At 25.7% G+C, this 20,571-nt stretch overlaps 1 protein-coding gene across 1 annotated transcript; it reads left to right on the top strand.

The window, feature by feature from the left end:
• The first annotated feature begins 979 nt into the window (after nucleotides 1–979).
• On the top strand, nucleotides 980–19,974 carry LOC135926697 (uncharacterized). Its single transcript, XM_065462629.1, has 8 exons — nucleotides 980–1,177; nucleotides 3,911–4,896; nucleotides 5,058–5,403; nucleotides 18,990–19,103; nucleotides 19,147–19,281; nucleotides 19,404–19,576; nucleotides 19,641–19,867; nucleotides 19,909–19,974. Exons 1-8 carry the CDS (start codon nucleotides 990–992, stop codon nucleotides 19,972–19,974), a joined length of 2,235 nt encoding a protein of 744 aa, XP_065318701.1. The 5' UTR covers nucleotides 980–989.
• Nucleotides 19,975–20,571: the final 597 nt, after the last annotated feature.

Below are 20,571 nucleotides of genomic sequence, written 5' to 3'. Positions count from 1 at the left end.
GTCTTTCTGCATTTCTATTTGTTTTATTTCGGTTGTGTCTCCTTCTATTTTTATATTATCAATTTTATTAATTATTTTGTCATAAGCTTCTTCCTCGCTCCTTTCCTATTTTTATTATCTCATGAATATCTATACTTTCTATATGTGAAATTTTCTGACGTATTTCTTTATTGGTTGATATTTTTATTCTCTCTATTGCTCTACTATAATTACTAAATTTGCATTTATTACTTAACAAACATAATCTCTGGTTACCCAATTACTGAATGTTACATTTTATTCTTGTACTACGACTTTTGAGTTTTCTATTTATTTCCCCCAAAAACTAGATTTAAAAAGAATTTACAATTTATTCTTAAATTAGATAAAAAAAAAATACGAAAAACTTTATTCTTTCCTTAACATTTGATTACACGAAATTTACTCTTGTTTCAATCATTTATATAAAATAATTCTATTAATTCATAGGAATAAATAACAAAATTGGATAATTCAAAATAGTTCTACTTAATGTAAAAAAAAATAAATTTGAATAATTGCTCGAAATCTTTTAAAATATTTTTTATTCCAAATAAATAATTTAAAAAATAATAAATTTATAGAAATGCTAATTCATATGGTTAAACCTAATTATCTTGTTTTATTTTAATTAAAAAATATAATAGTTAATAAATAATAAATTATTTTTGAAATATAATATATGGGAGAAATTAAGAATATTTGCCTATAAATTTATAATTTAATATTTTAGTACAGTTTTTTTAATTAACTTATTATTAACTAAATATCAAAATTATACATTTTCACTCTACATAAATTAAAAATTTAATTAAAATAAAATTTTATTTAAATAGAAGAAAGCAAATTAATTATATGTTTATATTATTAAATATAATTTAAAATTGTTTTGTCGTTTATATGATTTTTTTTAATATTTAGGTGATAGTTAAATATAAATTAATAGCATAATAAGATTTAATAAAAAGAAAATGGCATCTTCTAAGATATTAAGAACAAGGATGTTCATTGTGGATACAACGAATGCTGGTTGTTATTATATTGAATCATTAATGGGAATTTCATCCTTGGAAACTATTGTCTATCTTAGGATATATCCCATACTATTGATTCTCGGTTATATAGGAAATTCTCTTGGTATTCTAACTTTGTTACTCAAGTAAAAATTTTTACTTTAGAATCATTTAGATAAGTCTTATATTTACATTATACATTAATGATGAACTATAACTTACGCTTCTAATCAAAGATGAACATTGTAGCCAACTACAAACTATCTTTAAAATATATGTAGCTTAGCCATATTTTTTTAAAGTATTTAAACATAATAATTCGAGTATTTTAGAGGTGCGTTAGTTTTAATTCATTTTTTTTTTCTAAGGCAGTGAGATCATCTAGTATGGAAATGTAATGTATCATTCCACGATGATTAAAATTTTTTATAAAACCAAAACAGCTTATTTGAACCCTATATAATACACTTTTAGGGATAAAAGAATAATAACATAACTTAGCGATTATATATATATCAATTTGTCCTAGTATAATTAATATAACATATTCTTAAAAAAATACTTATTTATAATTTGCAACCAGGGATGTAATCAGTCAGGAAGGGGCACAATGAGGCACTGTACCGCCAATTTTAATTTAAACAAAGGTGAGTCTAAACCCTTCTAAAAAATTTAATTATTTTTTACAATTGTATTTTAGCACATTATTAATATTTTTATCAAGCAATAAACATAAAATATTTCACAAATAGAATGATAGTATATTGATGTAATAGTACATTAATTTAAAAACAAACCCTTTTCTATTTAATCGGTTATAAAAGAATGTTAAATAACTAGACGTGTAGTGTTTATGAAAAAATATATTACAAATTATTTTTATAAACAGAGCATGCATAAAAAATGGTTACACACATTGAACAATCCAAGTTAATATTAAGAACTGCATATTATCTTGCTAAATCATCACCCGTTTGCGGATTTTGAATCGTTAATAGATTTACAAACAACGGCTTAGATATAGAATACATTTTGCACTCTAGATATTTTGCCTTGTTAATAATTTATTGCCAAGGAAATGCAATATATAAAAATTGCAAATAATATTACAATTTACAATAGAAAATTAATATTCTGGTAGTTGAATCTACTCTTTATTGACCTAATTTATAGTTTATATAGCCAGTATAATACAAGTCGAACGGCGTTGGATCAAATAGCATCTAAATTGGATATTCAGTTGCTGAAGATTGGAAAGACCTTGTTGTACGATGTTGTCCGGAAGTCCTTATAATATTTGAAATAACAACGAGGCCCTGTATACATATTTCAAAAATTCAGTAAATTCTAGCAACAGTTTAAAATTTATCGGGTCCACCTAGTTAGAAAGTGGTGAATTTTTATTAGATCTCACCTTAATATATTAAGTTCTATATTTTTTAATCTGTCTTTAAAGCTTCAGACAAGAACATTCAGCTTAACGAATGCTAAAAAATCAATAAGCCGAAAGATTCGTATTCTAAAATCATTTGTGGAGAAACCAGGTAGGTTATAAATCTCTTTTATAATTTCTAAATAAGTTTTTATTTAATATTGTCGTTGGGAATTAGGTTCCATTATTTTTTATAAAAACGGAAATATTTATAAAATAAATAAAATTATAGCTAATATAAGGATGACCATCTATCATATTGAAAACAATAGAAAATTAATTTTTAAAAGTGCTCTCCAGTAAAATTATAAAAAGAGGAAAAGGAATAATCATATTCTCAGGCAATGATTTCTAAAGAAGAACATATGAAATTTTCAAGATATCAAAGGAAAACATCTGATATCAACGAAAATCAATTCATTACCGCCTTAATAGACAATATGCAAAATAGGTTAATGGATGCTAATTCCGATAATTTTAGTAATTAAAGAGGCTTTAGTTTTAATATTGAATATTTTAGAAAAAGATGAATGAGTAGCAGAGTCTCACATTCGTTATGGGCAAGAGTAAATACGAATTTGTTTCCGACTGAAGTTCTATGTAAATCTTAAATAAATGGGATGAGGGAATATATTAAAAATAATGAAATTAATAAATGCCCCCTTGATAATGTGGCTTTCACCTTATGAATTCCATTATGACGTATTTGTTTGCAAGTCTTATGACAAAACATATTTCCAGTTTAATGATGATAAATTAATAGGCATCTCCTCTATCAGAGGAATTTTAATATTTGATATAAAAAAATTGATAATATAATAATACTAAGCTAGGCACGTTGATTGTAATATTTTAATTTTGTAATTCCATTTATTAAAAAGTGACTTAGAATTTACAGGTCGGAAATTATAATCAATCAAGGAAACGTGAAGTTATTATCAAAAAGATTCGCTAAGGCGAATATTTAGTTTATTTCACCCCTTTTTGATCCATTCCATTTTATGCATTATATTATTATAATAATATTTAAAAAAATAAAGTGATAACATGATAATTTTGTTATAATGGTCCCCCTTTTTGCTAAATTTAAACTAAAATAATGATTAAACAAAATAAAACATGGAAAAAGACGCGAAACACGCAAAAAGCTCAAACTCGGAATTCTGTTCAATAAACTATTACTAAACCACCAAAATGATGGAAAAACATGATATATAAAAAGTAATAACATAATAGAATAGCACCCCCCCCCCTTTACCATGCCTATGATATAGATCAATTTAACAGGGGTATATTCCCTTATTAGGCGCAATCATTATTGCAAGAAAGGATATTGAATAGTTATACGATTTTAATCAAGTTTTATATTTTTCAGTTATAAAGTATATTTTAAAATTATAATATTAATTATTATTCACCACATAACTGTACATAAATATTGTTTTAGCGCTTACAAGGCAAATAAGAGGGAAAACTTAATTCGTACTCATTCACGTAATAATCTTTCATTCGTAGAAAAGTTCCGACGTATTTTCTTCAATCTATTTTTTTGTTCTTCTTCAAGGACTTATAATCCTTCGCTCATGGATCCATACAATACACCATCTCGTCTATCTGATATGGCAGGCGCTGAATTATTATACGCCAGTTATTTTGGTTTCAATTTGCTAACAATTATAATTTTTACTACCTATCCCTTATTCAACTATCATTTAAAAAGTATCCATACCAGTCTTCATAGACAAATATGGTTAGGATTTAGGTGGAACAATTATATATCTAATTATTACTACATCTTGATGCAGGTAAGTAAAAGCACGGGTTTTTTGATATCGGTATGGATGTGTGTTTACTGTTACTCATTGGCTTGTCATAGAGAATATCTTAAATTCTTTTGGCCTAAAAAAATTAAATACGCAATTATAGCAATTTTATTATACCTTGTAATCCTGTTTGCTCCTGTAATTTTTTGGCATAAAATACTAGTGGGGAGAATTTGCGATGAATATGAAATAGATAATGATCGTATAACAGGAAAGAATGAACAAAAGTTACCGTCATATATTTTTTATTTCAAGATTTATAAACTATATAGTTCAGCAATGTGGATAACTTATCAACTTGCGAGGGAACTTTTTGTCACATTTATTCCTTTTCTTATTATGGGCTATGCATATATTAATGTAATCATTAAAATTAAAAAATCCAACTCTATTAGGCATACACCAATAAACTTTATAAATAATTATCAAGAGCAAACCAACTCATCTATGTTTATTGTTGGAGAAGCCTCAAAAAAATTAAATGATTATAAAATTAACAACTCTCATAAATTATCGGGAAAAGAACCAGAACTTAACAAATCTCGATATACAGAAGAACGAGAGAATACATCTAAAAATTGCAAGATAAAGCCAATTTTCACGAATCCAGGTATTTAAATTTTTTTTTTGCATGGATAAAATTATTTCCCTTTATTTTATGAACGAAAATATATTATAATGATAGGTGTATGTGATTCAATAAAAATACTAATTGATTTACTAATTTTTTTTACAGTATAAATAATATATAATCTTAATTTTTATAAACAGATTCCTTACCCACTGAAAAAAGAGTCACAAATAGTACGAATTTCCCTTCCACAAGCCGAAGCGGGATAAATAATAGGATAGATAGTAGGTTATTATATCGGTTAGATAATCGGCCAACCATTTTGTTAAGCAGAAGTTTACGAATAAATTTACTTACAATGAGTCTCCTGGTTTTTCAAAGTGCGGCATTTGTATTACCATCGTTATTGATTACTTTAATTAGGGATTATTCTTTGCGATTTGAAGTGTCTACCTTGCACAAAATCAATATTATTTACGATCTAATAAATGTTATAAATGTTATAACATTGTTTTATCTTGAAGTGTTGTGCAATCCTGATTATAGGTCTTTAATAAAAGATACTTTATTTTGAAATTCAAAAAGTAAATTATTATTTATAGATTCATATTCTTTAGATTTTATCAAAAAAATAAATAAATATTTTTTTTTTATTATAAAATGTAAAAATTATGTATCAATAAAAATAATATAAATTTTTGGAGAAAATATATTTCATTATTTACAAAATAAATAAAGAAGTTAGTGCGAACTAATAGCGTATTTCGAAAAAAAAGCAAACCAGTTTGCTATTTATTAGTGTTTACAAATTGTGACACTTTTGCACGATATCATTTGAAATACATTTTTTTGCGTTTTGTATAAGGAAATGCAAATCGTACTATTAGACTTGCGTTTTTTATGACATAATTTTTTTTAGATTCAATTTATGTAGAATTAACTCTTATCAATGTATAATCAAATTAAATTAGGATCCTCACAAATTAAAAAAGATATATATAATAAGTGTTTATTATTTTATAAAAATGGATGCGCTAGAGATAACATTTAGTTTATTAAGCGCTTAGTTATTTTTAAAAATTGGATCGGGTTTTAATTATATAGCCAAAATTCTACAAGTCTTTAAGCTTAATATAGTACTTTACCATTAAAAATTCTATAAATTTTTTGATAAAATATTTTAAGCGATATTTCGAAGTAGGTTATTATTAAAACATTATACATATCAAATTACCCATGATTAAAGTTTTTCATATTTATGGCATTTTCGGAAATTTTGTTGCTCGAAAATCACCATTTTGAATATAATTTTATTTTTATAAGATATGTTATATTTAATCAGATAAAGGTAAGAAGAATTTAAAAATATATTTTAGAAAAGATCTATTATTATTTAATCTCTTCAAAATAATTTTTAATATAATGTAAGAATAATGGGTATACTAACTATATTCGTAGATTATACATTATTTCCTTTTTATTACCATATATTTATCTAGATATATACTTCACTTATAGAAATTCGATCGGCATTCTTAACTTTTTTTATATAACTAATAAATACTTTTAATTTGTCAATTTAGTTATTGTTATTTTTAAATCATTACCAAATCATGGCACCACGAATTTCTTGACTTCTCCTAAAATTCGAATGAAGTAATTAATTTCCTACTCTGAACATCACTAGGAATATATTATAAAATTTTAAAAAAATACAGGACCCAACGATATTAACTATTAGTACCATTCTAATAGTTTTAAGGCCCTGAGAAGTTATTTGTTGAAATAACTGAGCTAGTAGAATAAAAAAATAAAATAAGGTTTTTAGCTATATAATACTTTAATTATATATATTTTTTTTGACATTTTAAATAGTTTGTAATTGTAATATGGATTATATGGCAAAACCCATTTTAAATATAAATTTATTCTCCTGTTATACTAGCTTTCAACATTGACTCTGACTGGATATAAATTACTGAATTTTATGATGTTTTTTTTAAAAAAAAAATCTAACATTCAAATATTTTTTTCAAAATTTAATCGACTGACTAATTGTATTCAATTACCAAATAACTAGTAAGCCTAAAATAATTATATAATGATATATTAAAGAAGAAGGCAACCCAAAGCGAACCCATATGGTATTATTCCTTTTTATTGTTACAATTTTGGTCTTGAACAACTCGTATTTTAGCTAGTTAAGCGTAAAAAAAATAAGCCAACTTTTGGAAATTCTAGCTTTAAAATTTATAACAACCCCTTAAGTAGGTAATTAGTGAATCTTATAGCTTTAATCTGTGATCATTTAAAGGGAAAATAAATTATCGGGAAAATAAGAGTAAAATTACCAAAATTGGCATTATAGTATTGTTAATTGGCTGGTTGTGTAACCCAGACCCAAGGTTTGGGTCTAAAAATCGACCAAACCAGCTCCGAGCATGAACCCCGAGCACAGACCCGGGGTTCAGATGAATAAAATTATTCCAAAAAGTTCAAATAAAAATTATTTGCCAAAATTACAGAAACAGCAAAATGTAATGTAATTTTCTGGGGTTAGATAGTAAAGCCCTGCAAGCAACTTAGCTTAGGGTTAAAATAATTTTTAATCGGGTACACCTAGGACTTAGAAATACTAAGAAAATAGGATTAAAATGTTGGTTAGCCGAGCGATTATTTCCAGCTATACGACTTTTGAACGACACAAAAAAGCACTTTATTTTTTAAATAAAAGATAAATTATAATTTTTCTATAATCAGAAATGGACTACTAGTTATAAATTTAAGACTTATTTAAATATTGTCAAACTCAGTGCTAAAAGGAAGATGTTCTTTTTGAACAAGATTTCAAATTTGCTATTTAAAATTTATACCTTACATTTATTTTAATATATTTCATTTTTTTAAAAAAATTTTTAATATAAAAAAAACAAAAATATTATTTAATTGTGTTGTGATGATTTAATTAAATATGTTGTTGACATGACGATTAAATAAATACCCATCCCATCTAAATAAAAATATTTTGTTTGAAAAATAAATAAAACTAGTAGACCGGTCAAAAATGACGGGGATGAGAATTTTATTCGTTCTCTTACGATTGATGTTACTTTTTATTTAAAAACCATATCCAATCTTTATACTTTTATACCCCCCCCCCCTCTTAAGGCAGGTCAAGTTCAACCCATTAATACTAAGTGAGTACTATTTTTTGATTAAAATTATTGAGACCCATATCAAAATTCTTTGTTAAAATATTATTGATTACCTATAGCTAACATTTAATATTAAAAAATCCAAAGCCACGTCCAAGACCACGATAATTTTGAAAAAATTTCCCCAATCTTGGTAGACCATAATAATTTTGGTAGTTCAAAACTAAAATAAAATTCAAAAAAATCATAATGCATTAATCAGAGGTTCATGGTCCTTTTTTTGATAATGTTTAGCCCATATTATATATAAAAAAATTTCCAAGCGTCCAAGCCCAGCCCAACCCATTATAATTTTGAAATTTTTTTTCTCAAACCTGGTCCAACCCATAATAATTTTAAAATTTCCCAAGCTAGGTCCAAGCCTGTATTAATTTTGAGGAATATTTTCTAAGCCCAGCCAAACCCATAGTAATTTTTAAAAATTTATCCCAAGCTCGGAAATAGTTAAATTTCTAATTAATTTATCATAGCCTGCCTTAGGAGGAAGTATAGCCTGGAAATTACAAATGGTTCGGAATCAGAAATTCCCATGAATTACAAATGGCGAAGGATCACAAAATATAATATGGGTATGTGGTTAAGAACGGATATTTGAAAAATATTATTAATTTATGTATACAATATAAATGAGTGTATTTTCAATAGCTAATTTTATTGAGTAGGAACAATGAGAAATAAAATTATACATATTTACTATATGAATAATAATAAATATATATGCAAATTAAAATGAATATTGTTTGAAGAACCATTTTGGCATACTTTCTATCGTGTAGGATCCTTGAGAATATTAATTTTTTAAATATTTAAAAAAAATAAAGAATTTCCTTTTTTGAATTGGAATGGACCTTTTCCTTTTTTGATCAAACTTTTAATGGGAAATTACCGGTGCTTGAAAGAAAGTGGCAATCCAGAATCAGATTAAATTAAACTTTTTCTAAGAATGATAGGAAGAAAGAGGGAAAAAAATAGAAAGAAGCAGAACTGAAAGGAATTGTGAAAGGGAAAGAAAAAAGAGAGATGAAATAAATAGGAAAAAAACGGGGTAATGGAAAGTGAAATAAAAAATAGGGAAAAAGGGAAAGTGAAAGAAAAATAGATTAAAAGGGAAAAGTGAGAGATAAATGAAAAAATAAAGGGTAAGGAAAAGAAAAAGAAAAAGAAAAAGGGAAAGGATGAAAAAAAATGTAAAGGTAAAGGGAAAGGAAAAGGAAAAGATAAAGGAAAAAAAAGAAAGGAATAGGAAAATGATAAGGAAAAGAAAATTGGAAAGGAGAAAGGAACGAAAATCTGGAAATGAGCAGGGAGAGTCTAAGGTAAAGAGAAAGAAAATGGAAAGGCAAGGGAAAGAGAAAGAAAAAAGGAAAGGGAATACAAAAATATTAAGGAGAAGAAAAAGGGAATAATGAAAAAAGGGAGGGGGTAGGATATTAAAACTGATTTAAATCGATTTTTAAAAACAACCCAATTATTTTAGCCAAATTAATATGTTAGATTGAAGATTTTGCTTAGGTGGCAAAAATGTTTGGACCCATATTTGCTAAATCTCGAGGCTTCAAAATAAAAATAGGGTCATTTTTTAAATCGACCCAAATCAGCATTTTAATAACCCTATAAAAAATGAAAGGTATAGAAAAAAGGTAGAAAAGTGTGAAAGATAAAAGAAAAAAGGAAAGAATAAATAAAACTTATTTTTATTGAAATAAAACCTGTAGAGAAGTCAGATAGTATTAATATAGAAAATCCAGTATAGTGGATTAATATCCATTGTTTGGGAATTTAAACCCATTGTCTGGTATCTTTATTATTATAGTATATATATCAAATGAGGGGTGATAAGGCACATCTTTGTTTAAAAAGGTGAAGTTAATGTATTATGCCTGATGTTAATGAAACCATTTAAATATTCATAATAATTTCGATTATATATGATTTTATATTTACGTCATACGTCATAATAAGCGCAATCGCCCTTTATCGCTATATGAAACAGCAGAGCTACGCTTGGACTATCTCGTCCCATCTAATTGGGTTAAGAAATTTGGGGATAGCCTATGAGATGAGCCCATCCACAATTTTTGGGCAGGTTGCAGTTACCTGTGCGCGCAAGAGGCGAAACCACTTGCTTAAACGCTTACGGGAGATAAGAAGAGAGAGAAAAGCCCGTACCCGATTAAGTAAAATGTATATTATAGGGAGGGGTATTGGTAAATTTTAAATTTATGGTCTATATTGAATTTGTTTATTAACTCAACTTTGCTTTTTGTAAATCCATGTGAAGGAATCAACTATCAATATTGAGATATAATGTTCATAGAATTGTAAATAAATATGATTAAAATAAAATTCTATCACTTCAAATTTTCCACCCTGATTTTATATTTAAAAAGAGTATTTCAGAATGGTTTGATGACATACTGAGTCGAAGGCTTTTGAAATGTCAATAATTATGATATATAGGTTTAATTTATGAAATGTTGCATTTTCTCATATGATTTAAGGCTATGATCAATTCAATTGTATTTCTTCCTTTAGAGAAAGATGCAATATTATCATTGTTGTTTTTAAAAATGTATTTTATTATTAGGTTAAATAATGAGTTGATTAGAATTTTATAAATTGATGATGAAAGAGTTACACCTCTATAACTATTTGGAGATTTAGGAAAAGGTATTTTAGGTAAATTAATGATGGTTGATTTGCAGATTTCAAAAGGTACGTTTGCTGCTAACTATATCTTATTTAAAACTGGAAATAGAGTTTTTGATGTTGTAATTGGGAATTTTTTAAAAGCTCATTTGACTCCGATATGGATTTGTATTTTTGAGGCTGTTTATAATAGCTTGTTTTAAGGGAAAAGAGGCATGTGTTTTTAGTTGTTGAGAAGTTAAAGATTTAATGAGAGGTATTTTACAATTGAAAATATTCCTATAATGATCAATAAATATATTTATTTGATCTTCTGGATTGTTATGAGACAACCAATTATTAAATTATTATTTTTTTTGTCGTTGGAGGATGTGAGAAAGAAGTAAAATAAAAAAATTTGCCTGATTCTTGATTTTAAATTGATCTTTCTGAAGTTCATATGAATAATATATAATCATTAATGATCTGGTTTACCTAACCATAATTTCTTCCGATATTACAATTGTCACATAGGTGTAGTCGGTAGGGGGGGGGTCCCCCTTCAGAAATTTATCACTTATTGTGAATATCTTTTTAAGCTAATAAAAAATATCCCCCTTACTCCTCCCTCCAAAAATGTATGCATCTATCTTAAACAATTATTTGAAAATAAAAATGTAAAAGTTGATAACTAAAACTATTCATCATAATTTATACATTTTTGGAAAAAAACATTTATTTATAAAAAATGAACCAAAAGTGTTTTTAAAGAAATGGAATATAAGCCAAAGATAAGTCTTAAGACAAAAATGAAATATATTATATTTATAACAATAGATCCATAAAATTACTAAATAATATAATATATCAAATATAATTTTTTATAAGGTGAGGAATTTTAATTTATTTATCTTAATAAAAGTAAAATATAATTACAAAACTATTGATAACATTAAATCATAAATTAAATAAAAAAATTAAAGCACAATACAAATAGTGGAATATTATATGTCGTAGATTTACAGTATATATAATTTTATAAATTATCATATGACAATCAAATAATTTTTACCAATATAGCGAATTATATATTTTACAGAAAACTATAAAATATTGATAAGGACATCAGAAAATATCTTGTAAAGACATTGGGCGATGAATAATATAGAGATTAATTTTTAATATCATTTATTTATTTAAAATAAATAGATGGCGTTAAATAATAGAATGCAAATTGTTGCTATATTTATTATCAAGAGCATTGATTAGTAAAATTTGTTAAAATATCAACTGTAATATATTCTCTGTCAAATATGTGTGTAAAATATAATAGAGGAATATCAACTATATGTCTACTTACTTTTTATAAATAAATTTCTTATATTTGTTTGGAATAAATTATTACCATGTTTTTTGTTACAAGTAATTTCTTATATTATATATTAACTATTAAAAATAGATTACATATAAACTATTAAAAATAGATTACATATAAACTATTAAAAATAGATTACATATAAACTATTAAAAATAGATTACATATAAACTATTAAAAATAGATTACATATAAACTATTAATAATATATTTCATATTTGTTCCAGGATTATTTTTTTTTATTGAAATTAACCTCCTATCTTGTAAGTATTTTATTACTATATAGACTAAGGTAACCCAGCCAAAGGCCAGGTAAAAGCGGGTCGAAGGCCCGACCAAAATTATCTGGGGGCGAAGCCCTCATAAATTTTTTAATTCCCCCCCACCTTACAAAAATTCTGTTACGCTTATGAATTGTCAAATAGATTACAAAATTCATTTGTGTATTGCTTTCTTCGCTGTTGATGGTGTTTGTTATTCTCAAAATATGTTATTCCTACAAAAAAAATATATAAATAAATAAATAAAAATAAAAACTTTATACGTTCCGATGACATGACGTAGTGAGGACATCGGAAAATTATAATATAGATAACACAATTGTAATTTATAAAAAAATTTAAATTTTTCTTTAATTTCATATTATAAATTATTTTCTTTTATTTTTTTTCGAAATTTTTAAATCAAAATATAAATCCCTTCTTTTTTTTTAAAAATAATTTTCCGATATTAAAAAAATAGATTCAAAACAATTGACTGGTCGACGGGCTATAAACCTACTTAAAATGTGCTCAAGCATGCCCAGGCTTAATAAATTAGTATCGCTATGCCCCATCCTAGTTCAAAATTAGGTAAGAACTTTCTAGTCGGATTTGTATCATCGCCATTTTTTAAACATGTATTGATTTTTTTCTTCCTAATTTTAGAAATGTATTTTGGACATTAAAAATGATAACATTAGTTCCTAAATTCGGCAAGATTGAGCTTGAATAGGATATTTAGAATACTTTTGGATAATCTTTTTTATTTAGGGGGGGGGGGGTTTAAAGCGTCTTTGTCTTTTTGCCGTGCCTATTCTGAAGTCAAAATATATACAATCTTCAATATACACGTTTTATATAGTGTGTAATTGCTATAATTGGGTAATGGCATATAGACTAACTAAGCTCAATCTTCAGGCGCTTGCCGAAATCCATTAACATTAAGGCGTTTTAATTTATATCAATTTCTTCTAAATATGTGCCTTTATCTATTTAAGAATAACCCCGAACCCAGAGTGATAGTTTTAGGCTAAAAAATATAATAATTGCATACTAATTGTAATTGCAGGTTATCAAGAGAAAAATATATTACAATAATGTATTATACAATAAACAACACGCTCGTTGGAAACAGTTACAATTATAAATTTAATGAAAATGATTTTATTTCCTTTTTTTTAAACGGATGAAAAGGAAGCTTTTCAACAAATTTTTAATTTTTTTTTACAGTTTAAAAATAAAAAACACCTTTGTTTTCAATATCAAAAAATATAATATTCGTTAATATCATCATCGCATTCGTATTATAATTAGTGCTGTGAAGTAACGTCGTTACTAACTTCGTTATCTTTTTTGAAGAAAAGGAACACCATTCGTTACCTTCTTCTAGAGGTAACAAGTAACGGTAACTCATTTCTTTTTTGTAGTAACATTAACTAATTATAATAATATATAAATATAATAAATAATATTAAAACTGAAACAGAATATAAAATATAATAAACAAATCAAACAACACACACTTAAAACATAATATTATATAATAATCTAGTGTTTGAATGGGATTTATTTTTAATTAATCGTCAACATGTTTCATTAAATTATCACAATACGAAAATAAAATAATTAATAAGCATAACTTCAAAAATATTTAAAAAAACGGAAATTTTATCTTACTAATTCACTTTTAAAATTATAGGTTGCATATATCCTATAAACTTCACAAAAATTTTAACTAGGTCAAACAGACTCCGATCAAAAGCACCCCAATTTAAACAATATTTAAATGGTTAGGAGATTCATGTTAAATAAAATAATAAACAAAGCTTTAATTTATAATTAGAATGTATAATAAGATTTGAGATTAGTAAATGAGATTTATTATTTCTTAGTTTTCGTTTAATGGAGTTAATAAAATGATCATATATGGCAGCAGAGCAGTTGAATAAATTTACATTGAATCACATCATAATATTATATTAACTAATAATTATATAATTTTTTCTTTTGAATCCTGAAATCAATAATTATAGAAATTTCATAAGGACTTTAGTATCTAAACTCAGAAAACACTATTGCGTTTTGCTGCTTCTTTACTTATTGTAAATATTTATTATTTGAACTATTTGGAATAACATTATTCATCTGAACCCCAGGTCTAAATGTCTATACCACGGATCTAAAACCCCGGTCTCAACAACAGATCTGAAACCCGGGTCTAATCCACAGGTCTGAAACCCGAATCTAATTCACGGGTCTAAAAACGGGGGCTAAACCAAAGGTCTGAAATCTGAAAATAAACCACGGTGAACCCCGAGTCTCCGGGTACGTGCTCAGAGCAGGCTTGAGCACCAAATAGTAAATTTTACGACCAAGCAAATTAACAACACTAGGCATTTTAGCAAAACTGATAATATTGTTGAATTTTGACATAATATTATTATAAAAAAAGAAAGATTAAATATTAAAATATATATAATCAAACCTTTATTTTTGTCTTGTAATAATAATTGGTGAATAATTAAAATAATTATTGGATGAATTAAATTAATTGTTGGGTGGAAAATTAAATTTATTGTGTGTATTATAAAAATATTGTGTGTGTATATTTATAATTGTTTTTCTTCGTATTTATATATCTTTTTTCTTTTTATTATTCAAATTATAAATTTGAATGGCGAACGAAATTAATAATTTAAACATATCCTAATAATGCAACTAAAATTATAATATAATAATAACTAATTCTAATATTCAAAATATAAAAAAAAATTCATTATTTAAAAAGAATGAATAAACTCCACAATAATTACTAATTATAATATTCAAAAAAAATAAGTAGATAACCATATTTAAAAAATTAATAAAAAAAGGAAAAATTGAATAACTACAACAAATATTATTCTAAATCTGGTTTGTGTTAATATTTAGTGCCTCACTTATTAAATATAATTCCTCATTCAACTTCACCAACTAAAAAATGTAACTAAATTATATGTAAAAAAAATGATATTACATCTTAAGTATAAAGTCAGCCAATGGGACCGTTAAATCTGAAACTTATATAAATAATAAATGCGGATTTATTGCATTTTACTGCTTTAACTCGATTGGTATTATTTTAAAGAAAAATAAATGCAATGATTGGCTAGCAGTTAGAAGGAAAATTATAGAAGCACTGATTATATTGGTACACAAATATATAATGACTGATTATTAACAACTATTTCATGAATTATATTTTCCAGTCAATGAAAAAAAAACACTTATAAACGAAATAAAATGTAATATGTTTAAAAATGGATTTTAAATTGCTGATTAAAAATTTTGAAAAATACATTAATTAATTTTCCCCAATTCATATTAATTTTTTTTTTAAATTTTATGATTACACGCTCTTTATAAATATTAATTGTTCTTTTCTGTTTTTTAATTGATATAGAAAATATAACTAAAATCCCAATATATTCTATATCTATATTTTCAAATATTTGTTTTAAATTTAAATTTAATGCGAAACTTATAAAAGCATTAATTTTAAAAATGAAAATATATGATTTTTTAAATTATTTAATAAAGTAATATTAATACTAAGTATGCTTTTACCTTGAAAATATAAAAGGTCAAACGTCGATCATGTGCATCTCTAGCCTTCACAAACTTTTTTTAGCTAACAATTTGATAATTACCTTATTTTTTCTCTAAATAAAAAAGAAGCTCTTCAAATTTTTCAGGAAGCTCGAGCCCTTTTCCTAGTGGTGACACAACTGACATCGATCCCAGGGAATTATGCCTATTTTTTAATTATATACCTATATATTTATATAACAACTTTATAAATGTAATTAAAAAATAAAATGTACATATAATATTGTTTATGTAGATTTTTATAATTCTTTCACCTTTATAAAAAGACTCTATTTCTATGATAATTTTATAAAAATAGAAAATCAAAGAGGAGGTATTATCAATTTAAAGAAATGAAAGTAAATTCCATCTAGAGAATCAAATTTTGCGATAAAATGATCTCGAAAATTAATTATCATATTTCCACAGACAATATGAGATGGTAAATTATTCTTGTATAATTTTAAAATTATGTGGGTACCTTAAGAATAATGTGAGAATTCTTAACTTAATAAGATTTTTTTTCTCCATTAATAGAAATGTAAACATCCTTTATTTTAAATTTAATTGTACCATATTTAAGAAAAAGAATTATATAATATACAATTTATAATAAAAATGTGATTTTTTAAACAATAAAATTATCGAAGTCGAATCGTATCATATCATACACTGGGGAGACATCCCACAATTAAGTGAACACTCCACCACCCTATAAAGAGTGTCTTTAGTGGAGAGAATTTGCATTCACTGATTGGCAGTAAGTTTGCCCTACTGTCAAAACCCGTTTAATTTAAGATGACTTACTGTACCTCTTGTGGATAAACCATCACTAAAAAAACAGTTTACTATGCATATAAAATAATTAGACTTCTCTAGTTTTTTATTGACAATAGTGCTATCGAACACGGGGATTGACAGACAAGAATAATAAATTCACATCATATGGTTTTGGAGAAGGAAGAAAGTTTAAAAATGATTGCCGTGGATTATGGAATGGGATGAGGATATGATTGTATTATTATGATGTTGTTATCGAATTAATTATGATTAATATTTGAACAAGGTTTATTTAATTGCAATAAAGAATTACATGAAGTCCAAGTTAAATACATATATATGCTAAATTAACCACTTTATTTGTTGTGAACTTAAAAACTTACTTTTTAAAGAATAAATTGTAAACAAGCCCCTAGCCTTTTGTTTTGCGGAGCCAAAAGTTTATTTTAGGTGACTAATATTTTTTGTAATAGAACAGATAGACAAAAATATAAATATTTGTTATATTTCAATTCAAAGTTTGTAAATATGTACAAAGACATTCAAAATAATTGTATTATATACAATGATTTTTAAATACTAACTTTATGAATTAAGCCGTTGGGTTATTTTTTATAAGTAATAGCACTAAAAAAATATTTATGGCTTAAATTTTCTCTGTTCATCTTTTATTGATTCTCTGGTAACCGATTAAATGAAACATAGGGAATAAGGAAAGAAGCTGTTATTTTACATAATATTTTAAGAACAATATGATACATTTTTTTATATAATTAATAACTTTTTTAAAATCTTACACATTTCTTTCTGTTGATTCAACCGCTAATAATTCCTATGCAATTTTCCTGTGTTTAGGATCTAAAATCCCACGTAACTTAAAACTGAAGTTATAATTTATGTCAGTTGTCTACTTAAAAAACATTTATTAAATAAAAAAATAATAGAATTTGAGTTTGATTTAAAAAAATTATGCAAATTTGCAAAATCAGTAATCTTTTAAAATACTATTTTAATTTGTTAGTGGATTATAGTAAAGAAAATACAATATTATATAAAATCAGAGTTGTTAAAAGATCGAATCAAAAGATCGACGAACCTGGATTCGATCGCAGATTTGTCAATTTTACGAGATTTATGATTCTGACTTAAATTGAGGATCGAGATCGAGATCATTTTGTTTAAAATTCGATCCCGATCTTTTTAAAAATTAATTTTTTACTTAAAAAGCAATAAATAAAATAAAAATTTTGAAAATTAAATTAAAATATTATTTTTTAAAAAAATATCTATCTTCATATTTTATCAACTTCCATATCAACTTCCATTCCACCATTTATTTTATAGATATATTTGTTCATTTCCTAAATTTTACGAGATTTAGAGTACAAGTTATTTAATATAAATTTATAATAATATATTAATATTTATTTTAATAGGTAAATGTAAATGTCCATTATAGATTTAGAAGATTCTATTGTTGATTCAGGAGAAGTTATTTTCATCCAACTTTGATACATACTATTTTTTTCTTTTATAAAGAAAAAGCACAGTGAATTTAAAAATGAGATTACCAAACACCTCAACGAATTCTCTACACAAAAAAATATATCACTGCAAAACCAAAGTGATTCTGGTTGCAAATCCCGACAATCTAAATTAAATTATAACAATCTAAACATTCCAGCTTTATCGCAAAAAACAGCAGACAAGGTTATCATGGATTTTATTATTGACACCTTCCAACCACTGTCTCTGGTTGATGATCCTTCATTTGAAAAAATGATTAAAACTTTTTCTCCTGCGACAAAAATTATTTGTCTCCAAACACTGGGCAACAGGATATCTACTTCCTTCTCTCAGTGGCGTAGCTACGGTGGTGGTTTTCGGGTTTGGACCCCTCCCAGAGCAAAAATTTATTTTTAGATTATACGTTTAAAAGACTTAAAAGTGACTTTAAATCAAATAAACACCATTAATATTTATATTTTTCTGGTTTTGATGTTTATGGAAGGATATTATATTACTATTGAAATTATTCTGGATAGTATTATTATAAAGTCCTTGAGATTAATCTACTAAATTATTATAACATATTATTGATGCATTTAAAAAATATATATTATCGAAGATATGGTTATGATTTGTAAGATAAACCGGCGGAAGGCCGGGCAAAAGTGCCGAAATCCCGTTAAAAGGGGTCAGGGGGGCGAAGCCCCCAGTATTTTATATGTATGGACCCCCTCTAAGGAAAATTCCTAGCTACGCCACTGCCTTCTCTTATATGACGACAAATGTTATAAGAGATTTGTCTGAAGTTTCTTATGTATGCACCACTGCTGATTGTTGGAGTGGTCATCGAAGGTATATTATATTTATATGAATTTTATAATGTTTATTTTATTAGGGCTTTTATTGGACTTACTATACATTGGCTGGATCCGTTAACCCTCAAGAGAAGGACAGCCGCTTTGGCACTGAGGGGGATAATTGGGAGGCAAACATATGATGTTTTGGCCAACGAAATCATAGGTATCCACAAGTTTTATAAAATTTATAATAAGGTGGTGAAGATGGTGACTGACAATGGAATCAACTTTGTCAAGGCATTTAAGTAATATTTATATTTAGCAAAAAATATTTAAATAAATTTATTATTTCTAGAGTTTTTGGAGAAAATGAAGAAGATAGTAGTGAGGATATGGAATTGATAAATTTGGATGACATATTATCCGTTGATGACCCAATTATTCCTACTATCAGCCTACCAAAACATCAACGTTGTTGTTGCCATAATCTTAACCTTATTGCAACAACAGATGCGGAGATGGCAGATAGTGAATAGTGATCTCAATTATAAACGAATATCTAGATCCACTTTTGCAAAATGTTTTGCTTTAGTTAATAAACAAAATATGTCGTCAAAAATGGCGGATATTTTATTGGAGAAATTAGGAAGATATTTAATAGCTCCCAACAAGACAAGATGGAATTCTTATTACCAATCCATGAAATTAATAGATAAGATGCTTTCTGAAAAGTTTTCAGAAGTAAAACAAGTATGTGATCAAATTGGATTTGCAATGTTTAGGCAAGAGGAATGTTTTTTTGTTAAAGAGTATGCAACAGTAATACAATGTTATTCTCTAAATAAATTTAAATTTTATAGGTTATGGAACCTTTGGCGATCTCGTTAAAAATCTTGGAACGAGAGGATAATAGCAGGGATATATAACTCCTCTATCGATATTGATAGATAAATTAACGAAATTTAGCTGCCTGCGGTATTGTCAGCCCCTTGTAGATAGTGTTCTTAGAGGTATTGATAAAAGGTAATATTTTTTTATACAATTATTTTATATTATCAGATATCTGCAAAATATATTAAAAAATTGCAAAGATCTGGCAAATTTAGTAATATTTTTAACACTAGTAAAATATTAATGGGCCTTTGAAGTCATTAAAAATTTATTAGATTATTTGAATTTTAAGCTAATATTTTGATTAATATTAATTGTAAATAAATTACAATGTTAATTTCTTTTTAAGTATTAAGTTTACATTTAATCAATATTTATGATATGACCCAAATATAAATAAATACCATACAGATGATGTGCCAGACTACTGTAAAATTTAAAGTTAAGTTTTGCAGATACTTGATTTGATTTATATGAATAAAATGAACACTTATTTAATATAAAATTAATTATCATTTTATAATATAGATTTTCTTCACTGTATGAAGACAGTAACATTTTGGTAGACATGATTCACCCTAAATTTAAAGTTAATTGGCCTTATATTAATCTGCCACAAAATATGATGGTAA

Source organism: Gordionus sp. m RMFG-2023, chromosome 3 (genome assembly GCF_954871325.1).
Source record: "Gordionus sp. m RMFG-2023 chromosome 3, tfGorSpeb1-WG-v2, whole genome shotgun sequence".
Taxonomy (NCBI): domain Eukaryota; kingdom Metazoa; phylum Nematomorpha; class Gordioida; order Chordodea; family Parachordodidae; genus Gordionus; species Gordionus sp. m RMFG-2023.
This window is presented reverse-complemented; position numbering and strand designations above follow the sequence as displayed.